At 42.1% G+C, this 27,448-nt stretch overlaps 1 protein-coding gene across 19 annotated transcripts in view; it reads right to left on the bottom strand.

Moving 5' to 3' along the window:
* Positions 1 to 27,448, bottom strand: part of LOC108939557 (calcium-activated potassium channel subunit alpha-1) — a 147,198-nt gene that overhangs the window by 34,595 nt on the left and 85,155 nt on the right. For 10 of the 19 annotated variants that reach the window (XM_018760954.2, XM_018760955.2, XM_018760959.2 and 7 more), the window contains exons 7-19: positions 25,294 to 25,369; positions 24,323 to 24,493; positions 22,672 to 22,763; positions 15,545 to 15,655; positions 15,212 to 15,317; positions 14,804 to 14,886; positions 13,584 to 13,653; positions 13,251 to 13,406; positions 9,530 to 9,639; positions 9,298 to 9,366; positions 5,164 to 5,250; positions 4,555 to 4,631; positions 2,919 to 2,927 (exon numbers count right to left, since the gene is read on the bottom strand). In XM_018760954.2, coding sequence (XP_018616470.1) covers positions 2,919 to 2,927; positions 4,555 to 4,631; positions 5,164 to 5,250; positions 9,298 to 9,366; positions 9,530 to 9,639; positions 13,251 to 13,406; positions 13,584 to 13,653; positions 14,804 to 14,886; positions 15,212 to 15,317; positions 15,545 to 15,655; positions 22,672 to 22,763; positions 24,323 to 24,493; positions 25,294 to 25,369 — 1,217 coding nt within the window. Of the gene's footprint in view, positions 1 to 2,918; positions 2,928 to 4,554; positions 4,632 to 5,163; positions 5,251 to 9,297; positions 9,367 to 9,529; positions 9,640 to 13,250; positions 13,407 to 13,583; positions 13,654 to 14,803; positions 14,887 to 15,211; positions 15,318 to 15,544; positions 15,656 to 22,494; positions 22,587 to 22,671; positions 22,764 to 24,322; positions 24,494 to 25,293; positions 25,370 to 27,448 lie in introns of all 19 variants that reach the window. The other 9 variants (XM_018760956.2, XM_018760960.2, XM_018760965.2 and 6 more) reach the window with 3 other exon arrangements.

Raw genomic sequence — 27,448 nt, 5'->3', positions numbered from 1 at the left:
AGGTAGTACTTTACCAGGGAAGTCGGAAGGTTACTTCAAAGGGAAAAAGTGCAGGCCTTAGAAAGCAGTTTGAGAGACTCGACCCCTGCTGGCTGGCAGATGCCTCGTATTTTGGAAGCCTGGGACCGGAAAAGCTGAGAACGAATCATTTTTACAAAGGCAATAAATAAATGTAAACTAAGGAGCTGATATCATTTTGCACCTCATGGGAACGGGGGTCTCCGCGGGTCACTTAGTTTCTAAGGCCGCTCATGTTAACATCAAGAGTTCAAGAGGCAAAACATGACAGTGGGAGGGAGCATTCTGGGGTGGGGCATGAATGGGTGATGTCTTCTTCCGCTCTCTCCAACCCTTAGCACCCCACCAACCAACCCACCCACCCACCCACCCACCCAGCCAGCACCTCACACTGCCCTCCGTAACATCCGATCTGGGGAACGTACCTGAATCCGTCATGCAGCAGCAGGCCAGCGCCACACACCGTGGCACATGGTACTACACACACATTCCGCTCTGGACTCAAACAAAAAAGTGCTCTTTTCACAACAGCCCCCACCCCCGCTTCGAAGCACGTCAGCAGTCAAATCGGCACCACGTCTTACAGTATGCTCTTCGGCGTTTCACTTTTCCGGTACCTAGGTACCCCAGCTGCAGTGTCCACTTGAAACTCCCTACGCTAATCAATGTATCGTTATCGAAACGGGGTACGTCCGCATGTTGTAATGTGAAAATAAATGCACTTATTTTTAGAGCTATAAAAAGCAAAGAGAATAAATCCACACAGAGCTTCGGTATGGGAGTCCCTCTGCAGGATGTAGTGGACCGGAGCACACGAGAGCGGGGAAAAGACGAGCTAAGTGATACAGTCATAAATTGCAGTGCTGTAAATGCCGCCGCAGCAACTCACTCCGGTGATGCTGGAGAGTGAGCGGCCTGGTATTAATTCTCATGGTGCCGATTTGCAAACCGACCATAATCGAGTCTGGCAAGAAAGACAATCTTCAGGGAAAAGGAGCTTTTTGAATTTCATTTGCGGAAATGAACCCAAATTAAGTGGCCAATTTAAGCACCCATCTCAAGAGAGAGTAAGGCACAAGACATTGTTTCTAAAAAAGAAAAGGGAAGAAAAAAGAAAAGAAAAGAAAAAAGAGACAAGGGACTGTTGTTCATATAAAGTCATGCATAACTTCTCTTTTCAGTTAGTAGATATAAACATGCAGCAAAGTTATGTTATCCTTATTGTTAATAAATAAAGGACACACAAGGACTCTTGTGAGGAGAGAACAGTGTAAGCAAAATCACGGACAGGGGCAGCGGGCAGCGACACGTGTGTCAATTCAGTCATGCCGGACGGAGCCCATGACGTCATAGTGTCGGTCGGACAGTCGAAGACACACAGGATGTCGTAATGCTGCTGCTCGGAGACACGTGGGCACGTGACACACGACACTGTATGAGACTATGGCATCACACGCAACCCAGCACTGAACCCTCCAAAGTACAACAAAGACCTATTTAGAAAGGATACCATCAGCATTTGTGTTCATAGCTTTTTCAAACTTTCCTTTTTTTAAATCTGCCGATTTAAATAATTTCCAGTCACATTCTGTAGAAAGTTCCTCAACAAAAATAAAAAAATTTAAAAAAAAACTGGAAACCGTACGTAATATATTACCAATTTGAGATTTTAAAAATCACGATGAATACAGATGTTTAGAAGCAGTTTTAGAAAAACCAAAAAGTTTTCTTTTCTTAAAGCTAGTTATCACGATCTTGTTAATATATAAAGAAACTAAATTTACCAGCGGTGATGTCCTGCTGCTACCAGCAGTAAAAGAAACATAGTATGAGTCAAACGAGGTACATTATTAAAATTGGATTTAGAGTCAGTCAGTGTTTACCAATCGCAGAGCTACAGGGCGCCGTTCGGAAAGGATTTCGAAACGCTCAACGCCCAACGCTCCTCCACTCGGAACGCAGCCAGGCTAACGGTAGATCTATGAGGACATCTGGTGGCCGGGCGCGGTACGGCAGCTAATCTGGCAGTATGACGTCATCTTAAAGCTACACTCAGGGCAGTGTGGGATCCCCCCCCCAATTAATTAAAAAAACTGGGGTGGAGGAGGGCAACGACCGACAAGAACTGAAACGGGGACAATGTCACTCCGATTTGCCAAGTACCACTGATCGCTAAATACAAGAAAGAAGCGATGCAAAACGGCATGGCAAGGAAAGCCTAGGAGCAGAAGTGGAGGAGCAGATTGTTTTGATTGTGTTTAGGCGACGCTCTTCATTAAGTCTAAGAATCTGAGGAACTTCCCACAGAACACTTTCCGCTTTCCGAAAATACAGCAGCATGCAAAATTGTTTCTGACAGCAGGCAGATGAATTGAGGCGGCCGGAGTTTCTTTTCTTTCCCTTTCTTGGCTCACTTAAACCCATGACTAATGTTACCAATATCAATCTGCATGTCTGACATTTCGGTTTTGTTTGCCTTTTTTCCATGCGTTTAAGAAGGTTTGAATTTAGGAGGAGCACTGGTAACATGATTTTAAGCTCGATTTTAAATGGGGGTTAAAAAAAAAAAAAAGGGAAAAAAAATGTCCTGTAGTTATCCTAGTTTTTGGGAGAACAGCGTACTGCATGTCGGCCTTCGTCGTGAAACGCGCGGCGCTCCTGCTTCACTACTCGTCACTTTTTTGGGTAGGGGGTTGGTGGGGTGCCCTTGATGAAATGCTGGAGTCTGCCTTTCCTCTGCCCGTATTGTTTCTGATCTGAGAGGAGCATAGTGATGAGAAGCGTGGGAGGGATGCAGTAGCTACACTGGTTCATGCAACATAGACTTAAAGAAAAAAAAAGCTATCTGCCGAAGACAGTTGGACTGCACTCTGGGCGAAAGGGAACCTGTTTTTACTCACAATATATCACTATCAGTGAGCAGTTAAAATACATTTTCATATTCCAAGGCAGCAAGGAAAAAATACATCAACAACGTCAATTGGTCATGAAAGACAAACTGCTGTAACAGTAATGGACTTAACACCTCTCCAGCATCCGGCCACACTTTTAAAGATTTTTTTTTCCAAAGCAATATTTAATTTAACAAAAAAAAAAAAAAGAACAAAAGAAAGAAAAAACACTAACAAAAGTTGAACATCAATTGGCAACATAAGTTTGGGATTATAAATAAAAAAAATACAGTGAGTATAAAAGAAGTTAAAATGGTTAGTCTGAAACCTACAGAAGAATTATAAAGACCACATTTTAACATGGCAATTTTATGGATAAATATATTTTCTTTTTTGTACTCCCAAACTGATTGTTGATATGCAGGCTGTTTAAAGTAATTATGTGACCTTTGCAGATGCACAGAGTTTCTTAAGCTGAATTATTAATACTGGGCCTAACTGGTTCGGACAAGTGCATATGTAGGTCAGGTACCAACAACGTGGCTGTTATATGTTTATGTTAATTCTTGTTCTCAGCTTATGTTAACAGTAAATACTGCTGCTATATAGAGGATTTTTATTTGTCAAAAACATAAAGGTACATTTCAAATTTGACAAAAATGGACTATTGGCTATCAGTAGGCTAATAAATAAATAAGCTATGGTGTCAATATGACTACTGTGGACCTATAAGCATTGCAGTGTATCCGTATTAATTTGGTCGTGGAGGCAGCCACTGACACGCGGGTTGCTGAGAAATAGGCTCCGCTGCTATATATAGATATTTTTCTTTCCTTCTCCAAATCCTGTACGGGGCAAACAGTGGGAGAAATGAGTGCATGTGCATTGCCTAACGCATTTCTGTTTGAGCAGCTTTCACGAAGCCGCCGATTTCAGTTGAACGGCGCCAAATCTCCACTACAAAAGCGCTCTGGGTTTTGTGTTAACACAGCTGATATTATTGGTAAAATGATAGGGCCAATGGGGTGTTTGCCCTGCAATTTTGTGGGTCTGAAAAGCGGCATTGCGAGCGGGGATTCGCCTTTGTTTTTCCACCTGACTGGGAACATTGGCTGTGCCGCTTTCAAAGAGGAGCCGTCGGGATCTGACAGGCCCTTCTTCAGCCTCGCTAATCATGTCGTTCCATTTTACATCTGTTTGACGTGGCATCATTAACATGCTGATGTGTGTGGCTGCCTCACTTTTTAAAGTCCTCTTCTCTGAGAATCTGCCACCCTTCCAACACACACACACACATCCTTTTTTACTCTTAGCGTTCAGACCTGCCTCGTTTTAATCGTTTCAGGTTGTCTGGGGAGGCTTTTTTATGGCCTGCTTATTCTACTTTATGGCACATTTGTGTATTTACGCCAATTACTGTTCTACTGTGTGATACTGCAGTCACAGTAGAAACAAAGTGACCTTGAATAAATGGCAATCTGAACGCTCAGTATAATTAAATATATCACGCAATAAAACACTCCTTCCCAGTTCTGTAGTTCAAAAACACACACTTTTTACATAACAAAATCCAGTATTTTAACATTTCCTGAGATAAAATGCCAGTTTATCATCAGTGATATACATGAGAGAAATGTATACTTACGCCGTTTGCAGCCACACTTTTTAATCCTTTTGGGATCGGTGATGTCATCATGACATGCCTTGCAGTAGAAAAATGCCCTAAAAAACAGAAATACTGACAACATTCTTATAGTGTAAAAACCAGACTTTGTATTTGAGACTTAATATCTTGAATCTAAGAATAAACTCATGATTAATATTTTTGTGAATGTATCTTCTAGCTATTAAATTGCATTTAAATATGTATTATTCATTTCATGCCTCCCTGCGCCACAAAAAGATTTAAAACTGTTTTAATAACTAAGCAGTTAAATGTACTGTTCAGACTTTACATATTTACATACAATAAATGTTGTGTGTGCAGAGGTCATTCTCCTGCACGGAAAACACAGCACAAAGTTTTCAGAGGAATTCTACATAATATTTACATACTGCATACAAGTAAGTAAACCACTTATGAGTTTATCCAACTGATGCTGATTTTTCAAGCACCGAGGGAAGCCCACTTGTCTTCAGGGATTAAAAGTGAATTAATGTTTCCAAGTGACAAAAAAGTACAGGCACCACTGCTTCGTTTGAGTACGAGTCACAGATGCAAGGACTATTTTACCATGGCTGAAGGACACTTTACCTCTTTACTTCTTTGGCATCGCTGGCTATGAAGAACCCTAAGGTGCCCTCCTGCATCTTAACATGGTTCCCTGGGTTAATAAGGGTGCTGCAGTCAGAAGGGAAAATGACGCGCATCAGGTCGGATCTTTCCTTACGCACACGTTTCTGATCTAATCAAGAGGAACGTACACACAGATATATATGAAACGTGTAATAAGGATGGGTTGATCCTTTGACTTGCTGTAATCAGACTTGAGGACCAGTGCAGCACACTGATATATGCATGGAACATAAGAGATGAAACTAAAATGCACATTTTCCATGCTCCTGCATCACTGTGGAAGCACACACTGCGTTAACACACTTTAAACTTCAAAGCGCACAAAAACACAACTGCCAGGCGGCATTTGATTATGTTTAAAGAGGCACGATTAATAAGTAAGTAAATAAATAAATAAATGAATAATAAATGAAACTGTTATGGAGGGGTTTAAGCTGCAGCATTCAGCCATCAAGGTTTAATAAAACAATGCATCCAAATACAGACAGTCCCACCCTGCATAAAATCCGAGTTACATAAAAAGTTTGAAGAAATAAAAAAATAATTGAGTTTCCCAAAGTTTACGCGAAACGCTAACGTAAAACATTGGAGTGACATTGCGTAGTCTGCATCTCCACAGTTACGCGTTTCTTTTTGTGTTAACACGTCTTAAGCATACAGTCATTATTCTCTATTTTTGCTATTAAAACCACAGCCCGTCGTAAAGGTGCAAGTGAAGAGAAAAGTGAATCGGCTCGTAAACGAAAACAGATCGATTTGGATTTAAAACCGAAAATGATAAGGAAATACGAAGGTGGTCACACTATATCAGTAAAATCACGGAAACTCTGGTCGTCCGTGTCCTCTGGTTATCCTATAGTGAAGGATTCGCGCTCGTACATGGGAAAGGAAAAGTATCCATGAAATGTACACCAATAACAAAAAGAAATGACGGTGCCATTAGCAAGATGGAAAAATTACTTCCGGGAACTAAACTCATTTTTGGCTTGGTTTGAGAACATGCATCTCGCATTCCAAAAGAAAGGTCAATTGAGAATGCTGTTACTTGCTCTGGGGAGACAGCAATAGTGCACAGCATCGAATGTGCAAATCTGACTGATGTAAGGGTGTGTGGAATGGAACCCTTGTGTAAGTCGGGGACTGTCTGTATTTGATACAACACAAAGGAACGAACAAGCCCAAATATGCAAATACACACTTCTGATGCCATTTAATGCACTGTGTGCTGTCTAGTATTGCTTATGCTGGTTTTCTCAGCACTTGCCCACTTAAGGTTGTTTAAGTAGCAGATTTACTTCTTTATGAGTGCCTTAACGAAGCTGATCTTACGCAACTTCTCGTGAAGTCCTACGCATCGTTTCCAATGTTGTTTCGTAACCCTCCATATGAACATTAGTAAGGTACAGATTGACTGAATGGTCACTCCTCTGCATTGTAAACACTGTTAGCCAAATGGTGGAAAAACATTAACCAGCTAAAGGACCCGTTCCGAAACACTGTGTCTTTCCCCATTAATTAGAGTTCAGACACTCAACAATTACTCATTAGCGGTTGCCCAGGAAAAGAAGTTATCAATGCCGCATTCCTTGGGCAGTCGAGAAACTCACATGGCAATTGGGGTGATGGAACCCAGGTGAATGCTTTGCATCATTTACCAGTTCAGAGGCCGGTCGCTCAGGATCGATTCTACCATACTGTGCGAAGGGAGACTGAACGGTGACAAGGCACTAGACAAGTGCAGCACGTAAGCCAAGAACAAGTCACGAGCAAACTTTTCCTAGAAAGCCAATGCTTTTCAGCAGCATAAATGGGTAAATAACTTCAGGAGCTTCGTACATAACCCGGCATCGTAGGTCGATTGTAAGAAAAATGTCAAATAAATTGATATACAACTTTATATGTATAAAACATAAAGTCTATATTGCATATATCTAATATACTGTGCAGCTTTCTTCTGGGCTGTGCAAGAGCAATTTAGAGAAACACACACCATTAAGCATTCTTATGAAAAAATAAATATTAAGATGTACTACTACACCAAGTTGTATATTAAACATGCTCTAAAAAAACATCACAAACATCGACGATGTTCCCCAAATGTGAGATTTTCCTTGCTTCCCAGAAAGTAAGGAAATAAATGAATAAATAATCAATATGGTCCGTCTGATGTAGTGCTAGCCGACTGAACCACTTTTTTTTTCCCGCTTTGAATAAAAGATGGACTCATATTTGCATTTTGCAGCACCACTGCAAAACCTCATATTGTGGGAAACAAGGAGGGAGTCGCACACAAACAGGGCAAACTGACGCATGCTGTTAACTGTTTTTGGACAACTGGGCCACACGATCGGGGCATTCGCTGCAGAGCACGCGGGTGCGAACAGCTGCAGTAACTTCTCGGCAGTTGGATCGTAACACACCAAACTGACAGGAAGTGACATGGCTGTGAGGACGGTGATTTGGCAAGGCACAAGCACTCGGCTGCGGCCTGAGATACGCACGCGCACACACACCGGATGAGTTTTGGAATGAGCTGCAGTAGTGAAAATGATTTACGCTAAGTTCTGTCATGAGATGCGGGACGTTGCTTTGCTGGACAAATCACACCCTTTTTGCTCCCATGCCTCTGTCAAAATCCTCCAACACATAAATGGCACATGATATGGTGAAGTAACATCCAGTGAATAAAGTTACGCAGTAAAGGCAACAAAAACTTATTATTACGGGGAATATCTGCATAAATTGAGCTTAGTTGTAGAGTGTATGGACACCAAAAAATCCCTTCGATATCACTACAACCAGCGAATGTGCTTCCACATTTTGCTTCTGCTGGTGAGCCTGTTCCACTTTTACATTTCAGTAGGTCATTTTCTTGGACTCGGAAACGTGATCTGGATGTAGGTGAATTACACTTTTGAAACAAAACACAAAAAAACCCACATTAAATCATTCCTTGGGGACAAAAAACGCGCAACGCAAACATCAACAACTGATGAAGGCTGTGCTTTGAGGAAACCGTGTGAGAAAACAAACAAACACGAGGCCAATTACGGGGAAGACCAGATCGGACAGTTCAAATGGAGAGGTGATGTCAGCGCGGTCGTGCTCAAGACAAGGAAAGTCACAAACTACTGTCTTTCTGCCTGCAAAGAAGTTAGTGCATTAGGCACAACAAGCACCATTTATAACACAATGAGAAATATAAGAGAGGGCAAGGGGCAAAATCCTGGATTATAGGATGGAGTCGAAGGATCTAGAGTAGTGGAGGTGGGCCTGAGCTTTGTAGGAAATGTTATGGAGAGGGCATACCGCTTGCGGCTTCTGCAAACAACAAGAAACATCAACGCATCAATCATACACCTACACGTAAGAGGACACACTAAGTGTCTCTGCATTGCAAACACTCGTACATTTCACAGTAAATGGCATTATTAGAAATCACTACATGAGGGAAACAGGTATTCGTCAGCACACTGCATTGTCAAATACTTTGGGGGACATTAATTTCATCTGGATTTATTTCATTTCCTTGGCAGCACCTTTTTTGATTTAGTGAGCCCAGCTCAGTACAAGGAAAATAATGTGCACAGCATCACTTTTTAGGAAACAAATGCCACGCAAAAGGTTCTCAAGGCAACAGATGGACACGCTGATTAAACTTATAAGTGAGAGGCTCACTAAGAAATTGCACAGAAATTGTAAATGTTACATAGTGGGAATGTAGTCAGCTACTTTTATAACATTTTACCAAAGAAATTATAAAACTGTCAGATTACTACCAAAATGTATCAGAACAGAATTATTTAACTAAATATATACGTTTTATTTTGGAAACTGATGTATTAAATACAGATGCATATATATTTTTAAATAATTTCATTTTAATGCACCCAGTATTGCTGCTACAATCCTTCCATGGCCAACCAATGAACAAGATTATTTATGTTTTAATGTGATTATTATCAGGTCACTATCTAAAAAGAAAAATTATTGCCATTTGAAAGGAAAAAAGTGTGAATTTTGGTGAAAATAATTGCTAAACAGGAATTGTGTCAAGATTTGGATGTGAATCGTTGGAAAGACAAACCTTACCTGCTTTCCCTCTGATCAGACTTGTACTCGATGGCTATCAACAACAGCTTGAGCTTCACATAACACAGTCTAGGAGTAACACATTTTGAACACATTCAAAATGAATCCAACAGCACAGCTATTACAGTAAAGCTCTTTCTTCTAAATGCTAGCAGTTTTTCATTCTGAGAAAATGCTAATATGCACTATGAAGAACAGCAGGAAAGGAAACCAAATGAAATCCAGCACTTACTCACAAACCGTAGGGAAGGACAGGCCCACAAAGGCACTGGACAGGTATTCTGTGTACATTTCATTGGCTACTCCCTCCAGGTAGTACTTCTGCCAGGTATCCTCTTCAATCTACAAGCGATTTACATTGTCAGGTGGCCTAGTAGTTAGAGCTGCTGCCTCTTTACTCGGAGGCCACAGGTTTGAATCCTAAATGCTGCTGTAGTACCCTTGACCAAGGTACTTACCCTAAATTGCTCCAGTAAAATGACCCAGCTGTACAAATGGGTGAATAATTGTAGATACCTTAACATTGTAAGCTGCTTTGGAGAAAAGTGCCAGATAAGTGAGTAAATGTAAAAGCAATGTAGCGTAATGTGCTGTGCTAAGGTTCTGCCGCCAGGGCAAGAGCAAGAAAGTGTGGGTTAAGAGAGCTCAAGAATTCAGATTTCCTGCATTAAACCAAGAGTGGCTCAGCACAAAAGGCAACAACATGTCTCTTGTCTCGAGTACAGAGTGCTTATTACCTCCTGTGAGGAGAAAGCACGGGTTGCTTGGATATGGCAATATGGTTTAATTGCACTCGGGGCGACGCCAGTTCATATCGCCAAATTCTGACATCTCCAGAGCTGGGAATGAAATGCCTTGATAAGAGGCAACCCCATTAACTTCCATAACAGCAGCAGGGCTCATCCACACCCTGACAGCTCCGCTTAAATACGCCGATCACAAGCACCCCATTACAGAGATACTTGAACTCGTAAAGAAGGCCGCCCGTTTCGTCTGGAATAAAAGCAATTGCACACAAGCTAGCAAGCATTTTCCCCCTCTCTCGAGCATCTTGAGAGCACAGTAATAGAAGTGCCTTGTCATTTACTGCTAAGGAAGTGGCATTTATTCGTCGCAGCTTCCTAAATTACGCCATACAAATGTGTAACTGCCTGTCAAGCGTGCATCTGAATTCTCACTTCCAGTCAGATTCTCCTAATATCACACACCCCCCCCCCCCCCCCCCCAACAGTTATTCCTTTCCGTTCCTCTGCGGAGACGGGGCCACCGCATGCACCTACACCAAGTCTTATTATCCCATCACAAATGTATATTCCATATATTTTTAATTACTTGAGACAGTATGAAACACTGCTGATGTTATTATTCAGTGAAAGCTTCTCTCGAAACAGACAATCAAAACTAATTTCATCTCCCATATCTATGCAAACTTCATTCAAATTCATGTGTGCATTTAGTACTTATAGAAAAATGTGTTTTGTTCACAGAGCACGGCATACTAAAAGGAGCCACACATGATAGAAGTGTCCATTTTAATAGTAGCTGCACTATGACACTTGTGTGATGCGCTCATTTCCCGTCGGTCACTCTCCACGTCGACTGCTGTTCGTTACACCTCCTGGATGCTGTTCTGGTCCACTTCCCCGTCGCTTGTCCCATCACCAGCGAGAAGCTGCCACTACGTGTGTGCGTGTGTGTGTGTGTGTATATATATATATATATATGTGTGTATATATACACGCCTTTCTTTCATAACATGACGTACTTTTTTGAACGTTCACGGTGTGCATATCCCATTTCACAGAGTTTATTTTCTAAATAAACTGAGGCCTCAAAAGACGTGTTCATACGTATATTCGTGTTGCACTGTCTGAAATAAGAGTCATTTATCTTGTGAATATTGTCACCGATGAAGGAATGTTAATGGTACGGCTCTATCTTGGTACATATTCCAAAAAGACCTGACGCTCAGCCCAAAAACAGTCAAGGGAGGACGGGATAATGATATGTATATTTTAATTACTCAAAAAATCATTCACTGAAACACTTTAAAGTGCCTCATTGCAGCTTGTTTTTATGATAGCTGCACGCTGTAATTTCTTCTGGCTTCATAGGAGAAAAAAAACGTTTCATTTTATGCCAAAAGGAATGGAAAAGATTCCACATGCACTATAAAACCCAGACTAGCTTGCCTCAGATGTATCGTTTTAGTTTTCTGTTTGTTTTAAATTACACATTGTACTTGCAGTCGGAACAAATCACGACGCTCTGCCAGAGTGAGCTGTGGACATTGTCTGTTACACGTTGTTTGGAGCCCCTTCTTATTTTTGTCATCAAAATCCTCCTATACATGTATTCATTTAGCTGATGCTTCTCTCCAAAGTGACTTACAATGTAAAGGTAACAATTATTACAATCTTACAATTATTTACCCATTTATACAGCTGGGTAATGTTTCTGGAGCAGTTTAGGATAAGTACCTTGCTTAGGGGTACTGCAGCCAGAGGTGGGGATCGAACCCGCAACCTTATATTTATGTGTGCGTTATCGTTAACCTACATTAATGTGTGTCATGTATGTATGTTCACATTTATTTATTTACTTATTTAGCAGACACTTTTCTCCAAAGTGATTGTATATATACTATACATTAACATACATTAAAAAAACGACAAGCACTTTATGTTTTATGTTCCCTTCATTTTTTACATATTTATTTGTGAATTCCTATTCCCCACTCCATTTTATATGTGGTTTCATAATTACATAGATATTTATTTACAGTATTTGACGCCTTTGTCCACGGTGACGTACGATCACAGGTTGCACACTAAGTTACCTACAGTCAGTGACCTATTTATTAAGGACCTTCATCAAGGGTATTACTGAGGGCGCAAGCCGATGGTCCTAAGGACTACAATACCTGCTGCCCGTATTCACCCCTACTGTACGGTCTGTTACTGTATAATACACAAAAATCAAAGGAAAATGTCTGAAATTGTAGTGCACCGGAAAAACAAGCTACCGCATAAACACCATTCAGAATCAAACACAAATACGGGGCAAACAGTAATACCTTCTTATTACACAGTGACTATTTAAAGTACTGCTTCTATTGACTCTTTAGGCCGATAGCAACGTTCCGAGCTGGAAAAGGTAGCTATGAGCACATTTTTCCCTTTTCCCTCAGCAACAACAAGTCAATAGTGCAGTACACGCTCAAACACGTCCGCTTTACTGTTTCCCGCACCACCCTTCGGCCATCACAACATATACATGTAGAAGAAGCGAGTTTTAATTCCACGTTTCCCGACTTCTCACGATGTAGTCAGCAGAAAATAATACAATGTGGTCTCGGAAGGTATTAAGCGAACTGCGATGGAGACAATAAAGTGATTTCCTCCATGCAGAGAACATGAACAGCAACTCCAACTTTAATGTCCAGAACATATCATTTTCCCTCTCGTCTCTCATGCGATACTTACTAAACAAAGATGGGTGTTTTCTGTCCTCTGACATGACCGAGCCATACATGCAATGCACTAAATATATTATTTGGTGTTGGTGTCACATTTTGACAATAAAAGGAACACATGGTTTAAATTGTGCTGCTATTTTGGAGCTCTGAGGGGCTGTAAATCTCAAGAGTGAGGCCACAAATTTTGGTCTATTTTTGTGTTGCAGAAAAAGCACATAATTAGCTTCATAATAATGACTAAATTGTTGCCCACAAACATGCATGTGGTGTAGATGATAATACAGGCCCAGATCATGATTTACAGGAGAGTACTGCGTCAAATGGCACTTGGAGTGGACGAGCATCGAAGCAGGCGACTGAATCAAACAAAGGGAAGAGTTACGGCGCTCCCAACGTACGGCCCCACAGTCCCGTGCTTTTCGGCAGAACCAGCAAACAAGTAAGGACCTGAGAGCGGCGTTGCCAGTGACAGTACCTTGACGTATGATCTCATGGAAAAGAGGTTTGCAAGCATGGTGGAGAGACCCTGGGCCAGGCAGCTTTGGGCAATGAAACCCAACTTGAGCTCAGCAAGGCAAATCGCATCATCTCCCTCTTTCCAGTTCCAGCTGGGAATGTTTAACAGATGGGCCTGAAGTCGTGGAAAAGAAAGAAATGTAAACTCTTGTTACTGGCCGAGGAACTGCATCATAAGGCTTTGTTGCTTTTGACGACAAAAACAATTTGAGAACAATCTAAAAACATTAGAAATTATTGAAATTGAGTTTGCAGACTTGGAGGCTCTTGTTCTGGAGAGTGGCTTTGATACCTTGTTGTGATACTGCAACATCTGTGTGATAATTCGTATCTTCGGATGATAATTCTTGATGGAAATCACTCTGTAAATTCAGAAATAAATAGGCTTACAAACACCACTAGAAAGAAGGAGTATGAAGTTCAGCACCCCTTTGGTGTTCTCTGCTGTTTATACACCCAGAGCCATGTAAAAAAAACTACAGTCTCGTCAGTTTGTTTTTCAGAAATCCTGAAGTCGCTTCCAAATGCAATTTCACATCTTTATCAACTTCCGACAACTAGCACTGCTAAACATTTCAGTTAAACGTACACGTGTCTGTAGGGTAATGTCATTTATTAATTTTTATTTAGGGGGCGCGGTGGCGCAGTGGGTTGGACCGGGTCCTCCTCTCCGGTGGGTCTGGGGTTCGAGTCCCGCTTGGGGTGCCTTGCGGCGGACTGGCGTCCCGTCCTGGGTGTGTCCCCTCCCCCTCCGGCCTTACGCCCTGCGTTACCGGGTAGGCTCCGGTTCCCCGCAACCTCGTATGGGACGAGCGGTTCAGAAAATGTATGAGTTCCGTTGTGACTCGTAATTTTTCTTTAATTTCTTTTTTAATTAATTCTGTCCTCTACAATAAGCAAAGGTTTGAATGCGTGTGTGTGTGTCTGTGCGTTTCCACATGCATTTTTCTCATTGACTTCCAGGTCAAACATCTGTGCTTGCAAACATTTTGCAGGCCCCGTTGTTTTGTTCTGGTACACATCATGCACACTTCATTTTCACACCTGAGGGAGATGACATGAGTCAGCTTTCCAAAACATCAGCCGTAACCCTGAGCCCGGGGGCACGATACATTCATTATCCACTGACAGCATAACAATGGAATGCTTTTCAAAATCATTATTCTCACATTTATACTGTTTTTCCTCTTCCTCTTTTTTATATCTTTAAAGGGATCTTCCATTAAACGCTCACAGACCATGTTACTCATACACTTCGTCATTTATTACTTTGTTGCTTAGCTGACTTTTACCCATATTTACTTGCAACTTTTACCAATGCACATTTTAATGGAGCAATTGTGGTTATGTACCGTGCTCAAGGGTACTAAGACGGGCCTCGTTCTTCACATGAACCGGCAGCCGCCAGGTTATTATTCTATGTCTTTAAGCCCTTTGCTGCGTGTGGAATTTGTACAGAAGGGCAAGCAGGGGACACCTTGCTGTTTGACACGGGTGAGGTTGCTGCCTCACCTCATGATGTTGGAGGCATCCTCGGCATCAGGGTCCGCGCAGTATTTGTTAGCCAAGATCAAGCAAGCATCAGCTGACTCTATCTGGGTGCGGTAAAAGGCAGGGAGAGACAGCATGAGCACCACGGGAAAGAAGCCCCTTTACAGTTTCCATTTCCATATGCAGCGCTGTCCTCGGCCACAACTGCCCTCACTTTACGCATCGCGCAAATAACTGAAAGGGAAGCAAATGAGTAGGTTCACATGAGTAGGTTCTGCAGTAAGTTCTGATCTGTGTACTTTTACCAACACCTGTACAGTTTTCACCTTCAGTTTGGCCACAAGCCTTACAGTGATTCGAACTGATTTTTGAGAAAAGGATAAGCGTGTATGGTTCTCACTCTGAAGTGTGCATTTGACACTTGTTTACCTTCACTCTGGCCAAGTCATGTGGATTCAGAACTGATCCTTGGTAAAACTCCACCTGAGTAAAGTGGCGCTTAAATAAGGCTTCCAGCTCAAGATTAGGGGAAATACTGCCAATGGGAAGGATAAAATGTGTTAGAACACACTCTGAGCAGTAAATTTATTCATTTTCCATTATATAGCTTTTAGTCTTGTTACCACTGTCACATGCATAACAATTGTGAAATGGAAGTAATATAAAATAAGTAATAGGAACAGTTTTTACTACTCCGTCTGCCTTTATCTCCATATTCACCTAATCACCTTCAACGATACCCTTTTTAATTTTTGTACTTACTTATGGAGAAAAACAATTTCTACATTGACATCATCCCTGTCCTTGTGAAGGAAGTCTTTCAGGAAGTTGGAAACACTTTCAAGTGTTATATGACCACAGACCACAATATGCCTACAAAATAAAACAAGAATATTCATAAGCAGAAACAGGTTTGCAGCTGTCCGTTTTGACCTAGAAGGAGGAATAAAAAAAATTTTTTTAGTCAAGACATGGGAACAATGTTAACTGGTTTTTTCAATACTTCATTACCGTTGTTGCTCTTCAGAACTTTAAGAAAGTACACGAACCCACAGCCCCAAGCACACCCAAGCCCAGTATGTGAGAAGTGTTTCAGAGCGTGTGTGTGCGCGTGTGTGCGCGAGTGTGTGTTATTCTGGAAGCGCCGCCGTGTTCTCGGCCCAGTCAAGCGGCGCACGGTGCCTAGTGTGGATGCTTTCGGACTGCGACCGGGTCCACGCTCTTGTGAGATACTGTCGTTCCGTGATTTTGGAAACCTCCGTTAGGCTCGGAAACGGAGACGAGCATGTCGGGCTTAGAGCAGGACGCGAAGGGCCATTGGGGAACGCCCAGACTGCTGCACGCGCGCCCGTCAAACGCCTCTCAAAAACCGGTTGAAGCAGCCAACAGGAACAGGCCTGCGCGCACTTTCCAGGCTCATGTGTTCACATGATTGATGAAATTTGAGAGATTTTAAGATTACACTCAATCTATTAATACAACAGCAGTTGCTATACGAAACGCCCTTGTCCCAGAAATATAGGTGGAAGTGTGTGTACGCGCAGTGTTTACCGTGTGTCCCTTACTAAGGTTAGTACTTCTAGTGTGTAGCGCACACAAGCCACACGAATGAGTTGGACACAACACTCACGCTCTTGGGCCAACCCTCTTATTTAAAGAGAATCGTTAATGTATGAGGGCGCAGAGGGTGACTCCGGTACCAATCCGGCATGGTCTCGGTGTTAGCGTGGCTTTCCTCCCGCACTCCAAAGACGCGTGTTTCAGGTGAAGCAAACACCCTAAATAGGTCATAGTGGGTCTTTGCGTGTGTTACACTGCTCTGCTGTACTGTACACATGGCTCAGTGACCGCAGGGAGTTTTGCGCAGTGTGTCATATCATTGTCAGTCTCCCTGGAAAAAGGTGTCAGATGAATACTATTCCATAATGAATAAATAAAAAAATGTGTGAAATATTCAGTATTGGTGTGATACTTAATCCCTGGCTACCTGAGACAGTTTATGTTTCGTGCTATAAAAATAAAAGGAAAAAGTGAACGTGTCGGACGAGAACTTCTCCTTCACACTCAAAGGAGCGAGGGAGGATAAAAATGAGGAGTGACACTCAGCTGTCTGGAGTTTACAGTGTTTAACATCTCCATATTAGATTGATGATAAACTGCCGTCGCTCATATTGACAGCTGAGTGCGGGGGTGGCAATCAGGCCGCTATTTTCGAAGCACCCGCTCGGCGACCCAAACGCGAGAAAAACGGCACACTGGCTTCTTACAGCCAAACAGACTGTGACAGAACCGGCACGTTTGTTATTTTTCAGGTGCGCACGTCATAACACAGTGGGGCCTCTTTTCATTTTGGCACAAGAAGTGATCATTAGGAAAGGAGCCAAACACTCGATGTAGCTGCTCTTCTACGGCGAAGGTAAACACGGCCAGCTCTTGAGTGCTGCTGAACTTAATGATGCTGCAGGTCTGTCCAGAGACATGCAGCTATTTTTAATGGCCAGGGGTATTAGACTCTTTAGCTCTCCTACGGGTGCAATTTACGCTGGTGTAACGGATGACATGCTGAACACTGGCACAAATACGCGGCAGCAGACAATAGATTTCATCGGCGTGCATTATTCCGATTTTAGACAACGTCTTTAGAAAGGAAACAATTACGAGCGAGTGTGACGGGGGATTTCTGCTCTATAACCGCATTATGCAACGAGCGCCTTGCGCACGACGAATGCCGGCGCAGGCCTCAGACATCTCATCTCCATGTATGGATGACTTACCAGCAGCGCAGGGCTGCACTACCAATTCTGTCTCCTCCCCACAAACCAGGGCACATATTTACAATGTGCCGCCGAGTATAAACAAAGAAACCTACATTTTGCTGCGGTTGATTTAATTTCAGAGAAACAACTAGTTCTTTCATGCTTTCATTTTTGCTGTATATGCATAGACAGAGAGAGAGACACACACACATACGCTGACTCCTCAATTTAGGAACGCAAATGGGACCCGAAGTCTGTCCATATGTCGACTTGTTCCTAACTCCAAAGTCACTTTACAGCATCAGTGAGTCAGTAAAAACTACGTAACACATGATGATCCTCCATTTATTAAGGGGTCCGGTTCTGTCAAATCTGCTGAGAAAGCTATAAATACAAAAACAAGCTCTTAAAGCTTCCATCCATCAGTCAGTAATCAATAACGACGTGGCCAACGCAGGGTCGCGGTGGACAGATGCCTATTGCAGAAACACAGTGCAGGGAAATGCCAGGACAGGATACAGTGTAGCGTCTTCATTATTTTTATTAACGTCAATCTACATTAACCTTAAACCTTGTTAAAAGTGACTGAGAATTAAAATCTACATTTCCACAAACTTCATATTTCATCCTGACTGTTGACCACTTCACCACATAGTCATGTAGCATCTTATTGCTCACGGATGGAAACGGAATAAAAAATAAACAAACAAACAAACTGGAGAAAGCGTCTTAAAAAAACACGTAACTCAAGCATTGCTAAATGGAGGAGCCAGGGTACTGCGCACTCTCCCATTCTGCTGAGTCTATGACACACGTTCAACATATTCAAAATTCTTGTGACATTTACATGGAATAGATTAATTTTTGCTGCCAAATGTAGTAATTGTGCGGACAGGATAAATGCTATAGCTTCTTGATTCAAGTCGTGTTCCAGGTTCTGCAGTGACAGAATACAAACACCGCTGGTGTGAATGGGAGCAGAGCAGGTGAGCGAGGCAGCATTAGCGCCTCCTAGGGGCTTCGAGTGTCATGACATCACGGTCGCTGTTTCGGTCGCTTCTGAGCCATCTGGCTAACATCATGTGAAGTACCGTGTGAAAAACAGCCCTCCGCTTCCAGGAGCGTGTATCAGGGAGCACTACTCACACGTGCAGTGAGGTGTAGCAGTTAGCCGAGATTTGAAAGTGAACAGCAAAAAGAGTGTGAAGTTAAACGCCCCGAAACAGCTGAACATCCAAAACAGAGAAAATATGGAAAGTATTTCAATGAAGCATTATAACGCCACATCATAAAGCAAGCACTGACACAAATAAGTAAGAAGTATCAACCCCCCACAAAATTAAAAGAAATAAAGAGAGACACAAGGAGTGTGACATTTCATGCATAATGGAAGAAGCAATGAATGGCTGATGGGGAAAATGAAAAGCAATAAGACAGACAAAGAGGAGCTCAAACATCAGCACAGCAGCTCTGCTCTTCCCACTTCTCTAATCCTTATGGTGCCCCCCACCCGGAATCACAAGAACAGCCATGAAGCTACAGCAGCGACTCAGTGTTTTGAAGGGTCACCTACAGCCATGTAGTTTTCTGTTCATCACTCACCAACAGAAGTGTCTCCTTGAACTAATATCTGTCACAGACCCAGTAGCCATTCATCCATTATTTTTAGTTAAACAAAGAACGTTTCTGCAATGTGCAACACAAGGTGCACCGCAAAGCAGGAAGTTTTCAAGTTTCTACTAAAAACATCCAATCCAGACACGGGTTCCAGTCTGTTCACTACCAAAGAACGCATGTGTTAATGACATAGTCAACTGGGGTTAAAAAATTCGGTTTTTGTTCAGGATTTTGTCCAAATTCCCATCGCAGGAGTGGGACACACTGCACCCTTTTGCAAGGCAACGCAACTAAACTATTTAAACAGACAGCTACACTCGACAAACTATTAACTTTTTAGCTAAAAGCGAATGAAATATCACTTTCTAAAATTAAGCCTTTCTCTTCAATTGCAACAATAACTTTAGAAACCAACAGATATCACTGAAATGTGATTGTAGCATGAATAACAGAGATTACTGTATATGGCCAAAAAAGTTGTGTATATGTCTTTCTTAGAGTTCCTGTATTATAAATGGTAAATTTAGAGAATGAACAGCAGTACCATAGTGATTACATGGTAAAATAGTTATTTATACTACTCACCATTATTACAATATTCCTATTACAGCCAAAAAGCTGCTAACAAATTGAAATGGGTGGGGTTTGCAGTTAGCTGCCCCCCTCTACTCTTTTTTATTTAATTGTTTTTGTAAAGAAAAAGAAAGAAAAAAAGCAGCAACTGATTACACTGTATCCTCACGATTCATAATATAAGTTTTCTGAAACTGTTTCTATACTTGCCATATCAAGTGTGCTGGAAATCCTTCAGACACCTAAAAAAAATCAATACTGAAACGAGACAAAATAATTTTTTTAGGCTCAAAACTTTTTCTCATTGTACAAAAGAAATGTTGTTTTGCCCTAAATCATGTATTGATTTCATTCTTTGATTATAAAAAGACAAATGATGCTGTTGATACTTATGATTAAGATTTGTACAGTTGCCAAAGAGGTCTGTCCAAAATATCACAAGTTAAATTTCTGCAGACATTTCACAGACGTGAACAGCAGCACAGCAGCAGGCTTCCTGGATCAGAGGTACCGACGTCTATTTATTTCATTTCTGAAACAGAAGTCAGGCCAATTCTGTCAAATCGTACGAAGTCATATTTTGTGTAATGTGTATTAAATTCTTAAATGCATGACCGAGAAGCTGTTTTGGAGGGTTAATTCTGGAGACTGAACCCGCTCTCCTTGTGGAAGGTTCCTGTGACATCTGCTGCTCAAAGTAGGTTAGAATCACCAAAGACGGCGTCACTGGTCAAAACACACAGTCGTGGAGGCCAACATCCACCTGTCACACTGCGCTTTAAAGGAATCAGAAACCTTTCTGGGCAGAAGATATGGAATTAAACACCTGTTGTGATTTCATGTACATCTGAACATAACATTGGATATTACTATTTAACACACGAGCAGTACATGCACGCTATGTCCAATTTTATTTTGCGGTACATGTGAAAGAATTAAGTACGAATTAATGAACAATTTTGAAACAAGTCAATTTTGAGTCCAAAATATAGTTGCACTGTGCCAGTGAGCCTATCGTGCTGATTTCGAATTACACCTGTGTACGATTTTTCAAATGTCATTACAGGCAATGCTCACACAAGTATACTTCGTTAAAAAAAATGATTAAAAAAATAAGAAATGCATTCAAAGAAAACTCACGGGCAGTATTTCCTTTTCTTTTTTTTACACGACACATATTTGGTCACGTTAAGTGTCGAATCTCATGGCGCGTAACCTATTAAATGTTAATTGCACAGGTTGGCAGATGCTGTATTTTAGAAAAACGAGGTAAAAACATATTTTTCAAGTTTACAACACGTGGATAGATAACGCAGTGCTTATTTCATTTTCTCAACATTGTCAACTCAAGTTTGGACTAAGCATTTAGAGCTAATAAATCATTTCATCTCTGCCTAAATATATATGTGTGTGCTTCCCGGAAAGTTTAATTGCAAGCGTATGCATGTAAAAAAAGGAGGGGGAAAAGGAGGTTCAGACAGGCCATTCCCTCAACATCACACTCCATATCCAAATGCAGAACATGGGCCAAACGTAACATTTCATCAATCTTCCTACACTGACATGAAAACAGCCTTTAAAAAGGTTCTAATGGCTTTCCGCAGTGTCTCCCCCAACCCCTCGAGAAAGCGACGATAGCTATACGTGAGCGAAAAGCCTCTTTCAGGCTGTCTGGAGAGTGACGTTGCACCAGCTGTCGGACTTCAACATAAATAAGACAATCGGTGTGCTGATGTCGAGTTTGAGGCAGGAAGAGAGTGGAAGTTCTGAAGAGTGACACAGACATTAAGGAGAGAGAAAGACATGACAAGAGAGACTGCAGCGACGACAGTAACGGAGCGAGAACAAAGGCGAGTGGGCAAGCGAGCCGAGAGCAATCGAGGGCTGTGCTGAGAGAGCCGAGGCATCCAGGGACTCAGGGTGTGGGGCTGACTGAAGATCAGGGCCAAATATGTGTGAAACGCCGATGGGAAATGGCTCGGTGGCGGCACACGCAGCACTGGCTTTTCTCAGGGAAATGGGAAATGGCAAATGCATGCAAAAGCCACTCAAGACACAAAGAACACGTAGAAAATCACACAGAAGATTTCAGGAAAAAAAATGCATGAAGTTAAATAAACTATCCTAAAGGCAAAATTAAATGATATACACTATATACTCACGTGATGTCAAATTTCATTTTAATGCCCAATCTGACATGTATTATTATTATTATTGCAGTAAGAGAAAAAAATTGGTAGTAGTGGAAATATAAAAGCAATCACTGCGATGACTAAGTACAAACCTACTACACATCCATTGCCCATTACAGCAAGGTAAATGTGAACATTTAATAGTATTTTAACAGTATTTGTGTTTAGTCTTGATGACATACAATCGCTAAAAAAAAGACAAAGCGTACTTGCATGTGAAGAAAAGTATCATTAACTCAGATGGATACTGCATGAGCATGTAGTCAACTCAAAGTTATAAAAAGGAAATAAAAGCAAAAGACAGCAAAGCGATGTAAGCTCTGGTGTTGTATGAGTGGAAATGCAAAGCAAGGCGGATGAGGGTGTGATGAAGCGTCATCTACAAACACAGCAAGAGCGTGACATGCGCCGTTTGAGTGGCCAAGGTCTCCAGTCACAGTGTGACATTTTTGATCTTTCCCCCAAAGGCTGACAATCACAGGTCAAGGACAAAATGTTTCCGTGGGTCAGAATCGAACACCCCTTTAGAAGGGACTTGGGTCACACAACCACACCTTGACTCATTTTGACTTACTTTCTGCCTCGAGTTGAGTTATAACTCCCTCCGTATTTCTTCCGATTAAGGATGAGAGCAGCAATTTCTGGCACGTAGCGAGCAAACATGGCCTACATGCATGAAACAGAAAAAGAAAATGGCATGCAGAGAGTGTTCTACTGCAGCAGAGGCAGCAGAGCCTCGCGGAATACTTACTTTCTCCCATTAACCGCACTATAGGAACCACCATATTTCTTGCGGTTTCCTATTAACTCTATGATTTCAGGGACGTAGCTGGCAAACATGGCCTAAGGAGAAGATAGGAGACAGAAGAAAAGACTAAAAAAGATAGGTAAAAGCAGGGAAGGGGTGCTATTTTCAAAAGGTATATCTGTAAGGTTTGGAAGGGTGGGGGGATTAAAAAAACTGAAGGATCAGGTTGCACTTGGGGGGGGCTTTTTCTTTTTTTTTTTAAAAAAAAAATGTTTAACGTGCAAATATAAAAAAACTGAGGAATAAAAGGCATCCAAGCGGTTTCATAAATGTGGAATTCTTAAAATTAAAAATTATACATACAATATTCATAAATGTATTCAATTAATATTAAAGTGGGTAAGAAAAAAAAATACATCCAGAAAAAAGCCCCAGTTTTATGAAAAAGGCCTAAAAGGTTTTAAGTCAATAGAGAAAAAATTACACAGCTGACTTCTCGTCACTCTGTGATGGGGAAAATATAAAGTAAAGAAGGGAGAAAAATAAAAATATGCCATGTTTTCTCCAACAAACACTAGTGCCAGGTTGATATGGAAAGGGCAGCCTGATGAAGCACAGATTTCAGTTTCGCCGAGAGCCACGAGAATCAGAGCAAACGGAGCCGGTCGTCGTACCCAACTGTTCGGTGCGTTTGATTCTGTCTGACATTGTCGTAGTAGCAGTAGCAGCAACAGTAGTTCCAGGTGAGTTACCACTGGAACACAAAACCCTTTTGGTGAAGGCGACCCCCCCCGCTCCTCCATCATGTCGTCTCTTTTGACACAGCTCTGATTTAAGGGCTGATGTCTTACACCTTAAACCGCTAATCCAAGTGACCGTGGACATTAAAACAACTGTGTAAATGCTCAAAAGTCTCTATTTTTAATTCAGTCAACAGGCATTTGCTCTGGAAATACCATGACACGTGACTGCTTGGTAAGCATGGGTGCCATCTAACATGTGTGACACATCATGTGCTTTGCTTTGGTCTGCAGTGTTGTCACAAAGCTGGAGCCCCAGATGGTAGAAGAGGCCTGGAGACAATAATCACCTTCTGGGGGCTCTCAGGCTGGCCTGTGTGTCATCCCCCTGTCACAGTGTTTGTTGGAATTTGGGAAGGGACACAGGAGGGTGGGGTCTCCTGAAACCGCACTTTGACTTTGAAAAACAGCTGTCTGTCTGTCTGTCTGCATCCTCAGACTGCGGTGCACAGACTTCAGCTTTAATAGAACCCACAGCTTCATACAGCACACACTGCAGCAGTGCACAGACATGCACTGCTTGCTTTTTCTTTATGTCTATACTTATAGATATATATATATATTACTTTTTATTACTTATTACTTCTGTAATTCTTTGCAAAAACATGTACACTGCTGATTGTTAACAACAGACATAGAACAATGAATTACGCATTCTATAAATATATATATATCACACAGCATAACTTGGTTCTTTCAAAGTGACTGAAGCACATGGACCTTCAGCTCATTTGAGGGGTCTCCCACGAGATCTGTCCAGCCTCTTTAATATTAGCGTTACACTGTCTGAAGACTGGAAGAGGTGGTGAGCAGCGAGCCGGCTGGGGTGAATGGATAGTAAGATTTGTTTTTACCAAACCACCGAGGATGAAGAAGACCATGAAAAGGCGTCCCAGCGTGGTTTTTGCATAAACATCTCCGTATCCCACAGTGGACATGGTGACCATGAGCAAGTAGACACATTCCCAGTAGGAAAGTGCCTGGGAATTCTGGAAGTTTTCCCAAGGATCCCCTGAGTTTTCCACCTGTAGCAAAATTTCAAATTGCTGCACATGTAAACAAGAAACAGTCCAAAAGACATCATAACATTACAAGACTTTCCTTTTTTACCACTTTCACAGACTACCGAGTTCAAACCCTCTCATAAAGACATTATTTACTTTCACAAACTAGAATGAGCAACTTTGCAATTTTTTTTTTGTGATATATAAAACAAATTGCACCTGCACAATGTCAATAGGCCATTTGAACACAGTGGTTATGCTGCCATCTAGTGGCTTTACATTGGTATAAATACAAAGTGAAAATGATAAAGTTACAGTATTTCAGTTATGGTCATCATAATGTTGACCAGTTGGTGCCTTTATCCAAATCAACTTGCGGTTTTAGCCACCTTACACAGCAGTGTATTTCAGGTTAACTATTTATGCCGAGTGCAACTCAGAACAGCAAACTTCACATTACCATTCCACGCCCTTTACGTTTACTTTACATGCTGCCTCAACTTAAAGCATCCTCGAAAGTAACGACGCAAAATATCAGCCTTTTGCACACCCGTAAAGATGTGACCGGTTTACAAGTGACAGGTGATATCAGTGATACACTGGGCTGATATTATGATGTCTTTGTGCGGTGTTACTCTGGAGGTTCAGCAACATCGGCTGTGGGGTTCAAAAGCACAACCTGCAGGTCCACACTGTGCAGCCAGAACCACGGCACCACACACAACTGCCCAGTCAGCCCATCTGTCACAGCCCACTGACAAGGCAAGGCAGAAATAATATTACTCTTCTTTTCAGCTTTTTGGGTGGTCCTTCGAACTTACCAAATGTATGAACCCAGCTGCGGTGAGCCATGTGCTTATGAAGATGGAACACAAGTTCACAAGCTTGATGGAATTACTATGAAAAACAAGAAGCAGACATTAGCCACAAAGCACAACGATCAAGTGAGAAGTGCAGAAATACAGCTGGCGACTGTGCGCCAGGTCTCCACGCGGCAGGATGTGGCGCCTCTCGGAAAGACCTTTTTGGTGAATCAAGAAACAGACATTAATAAAAGCACAACATCAAACATTTCAAGTCAGGATTATGAGTATTATGTTGCTGCTGACTGATGTATTTTCAAACGTAAACACAAATGTAGAAACGTTTCCCCTGTCCGCTCTTCACGTACGGGATTCCCTGGCGTCCCTGCAGAGCATGAACGGTGGAGTCTGTTCCCAGGTACACCACTCTTTTATTACTGTCAGCCAAAACAAAGCGCTCCGAGCAAAAAGTCGTCTCCATACGCAGACAGAGCACTTAAACAGTGTGAGTAAACAGCCACAGAAACGTCTCCATTTACAGTCACCTTCTCATGCTCTAATAACACTAATAACGCTAAATACTATTGGTTGCAAAATGTATTACTGTTGGCTTTTTGAGTAAAAAGGATTTCATTCTGTTGCTCGCATGATTCAGATTCTTGCGTGTTGTGACTTATGTGTTTTTCCGAGTACATTTTCCGTTTTATTATATCATTTGTCCCGACAAACCCCTTTAGTTCACTGCTCTCGCATCATCTGCAAAACGCACAGCTGTTTAGAATATTCAGACTCACAAACCGGTTGCGATAAGCCTCTGCTCCCTACTTGGCTAAACGCTGTGTGTGCGCAGGCATTGAGAACACCGAGCGAGAAGAACGTTACCAGCACCTTAACGGCACCGGCGTCGTACCACTACGGAACAGCAATAACGTAAGAGCGCTTCTTAGTCCCTGTGGGGAAGTTCTCTGCACGTCACGCGAACACGGAGGGAACATGTAAACTCCACAGAGACTGAGCAAGGATCAGAGCCATGTTCTCCAGCACCAGTTGGGCCCTGTGACACAACAGCACCACCTGCTGCACTAAGCGTGTCCACCTACACCTTACACTACTCATTTTTCTGACACTTTTCTCCAAAGCAACTTGCCATGTTAAGTTATTTATTTGCAGTTATCTACCCATTTAGTTCATGTTGCTTCATACCGCTGGGTAATTTTTACCACAGCAATTCAGGGTAAGCACCCCACTCAAGGGTTCTACAGCTGGGCATGGGATTCGGGTCCAAAGGCAGCAGTTGTCCACCTGAGAGTAAATGGGCAGATGAGTGAAGGAGTGTTCAAAAAAAAAATTAAAAAAAAAACCGTTTCAGCGCAAACGCCATGATGAGCTGTAGCCATTTCAGCACTTTTATTACCTCTAAAATGACACGAGAAGAACGTGTTGGGAATAAAACTGACACAGTGTCACTAACGGCTGCGACGCATGTTAACAGTTGGCTATATTGTTCACAGTGAACCAGTTGGCAAAATTGCTAATATAGTTAATTTGCTGCATACATGCACATATGCAAGTGTGCAATTACTACAACTAGGTACGTAGCTTAGCTACATTAGCGTAGCTACATTTGCTGAAGCCACTCCTTACCGCCCTCCTGTAATCAATGGCTACAACAGAAATTACTCAACTTTCTCTGGATATAACGTCAACGTCAGAAGCAGCTACACGAGCGGGAAACAGCAGAAGAGAGTCGACAATGTCGTAACGTGAACGGCAAACACTTCCTGAAGAGGAAGACTGACTTTCGAACCCGGGCCGATGCGTGCGGAGCACACGGGGCTACGCGTGTGGCGGCTGTCCTTTCCTGCGCCGCCACTCTGTTTTCGTTTGGGCGTTTCGTCATCGTTCATCACTTTACCGTGCTAAAGGGAGGGAGGCCCACAGCCAATGCAGGCACAGTGAATGTTCTGGAAGGCAGCGCAACGTGCGCGTGGCTGTTCCTCCATCACCCTAAACTGAGTGAGAGGATTATTCCGAAACATTTTGTTGAGCTATAAGCTCTCCACGACATCTGTGCAAAGGGCTTTAATTCTCAGCGCAGGGGAACTAGTGCAGTTCTGCCACATGATATGCAAAGCTTAGAAAATAAAAGGAATTAAAATACAGGCATTCGGAG

The sequence above is a fragment of the Scleropages formosus genome, chromosome 24 (assembly GCF_900964775.1).
Source record: "Scleropages formosus chromosome 24, fSclFor1.1, whole genome shotgun sequence".
NCBI lineage: Eukaryota > Metazoa > Chordata > Actinopteri > Osteoglossiformes > Osteoglossidae > Scleropages > Scleropages formosus.
The sequence above is the reverse complement of the archived record's forward strand: the minus strand, read 5'-3'. Positions and strand labels throughout refer to the sequence as shown.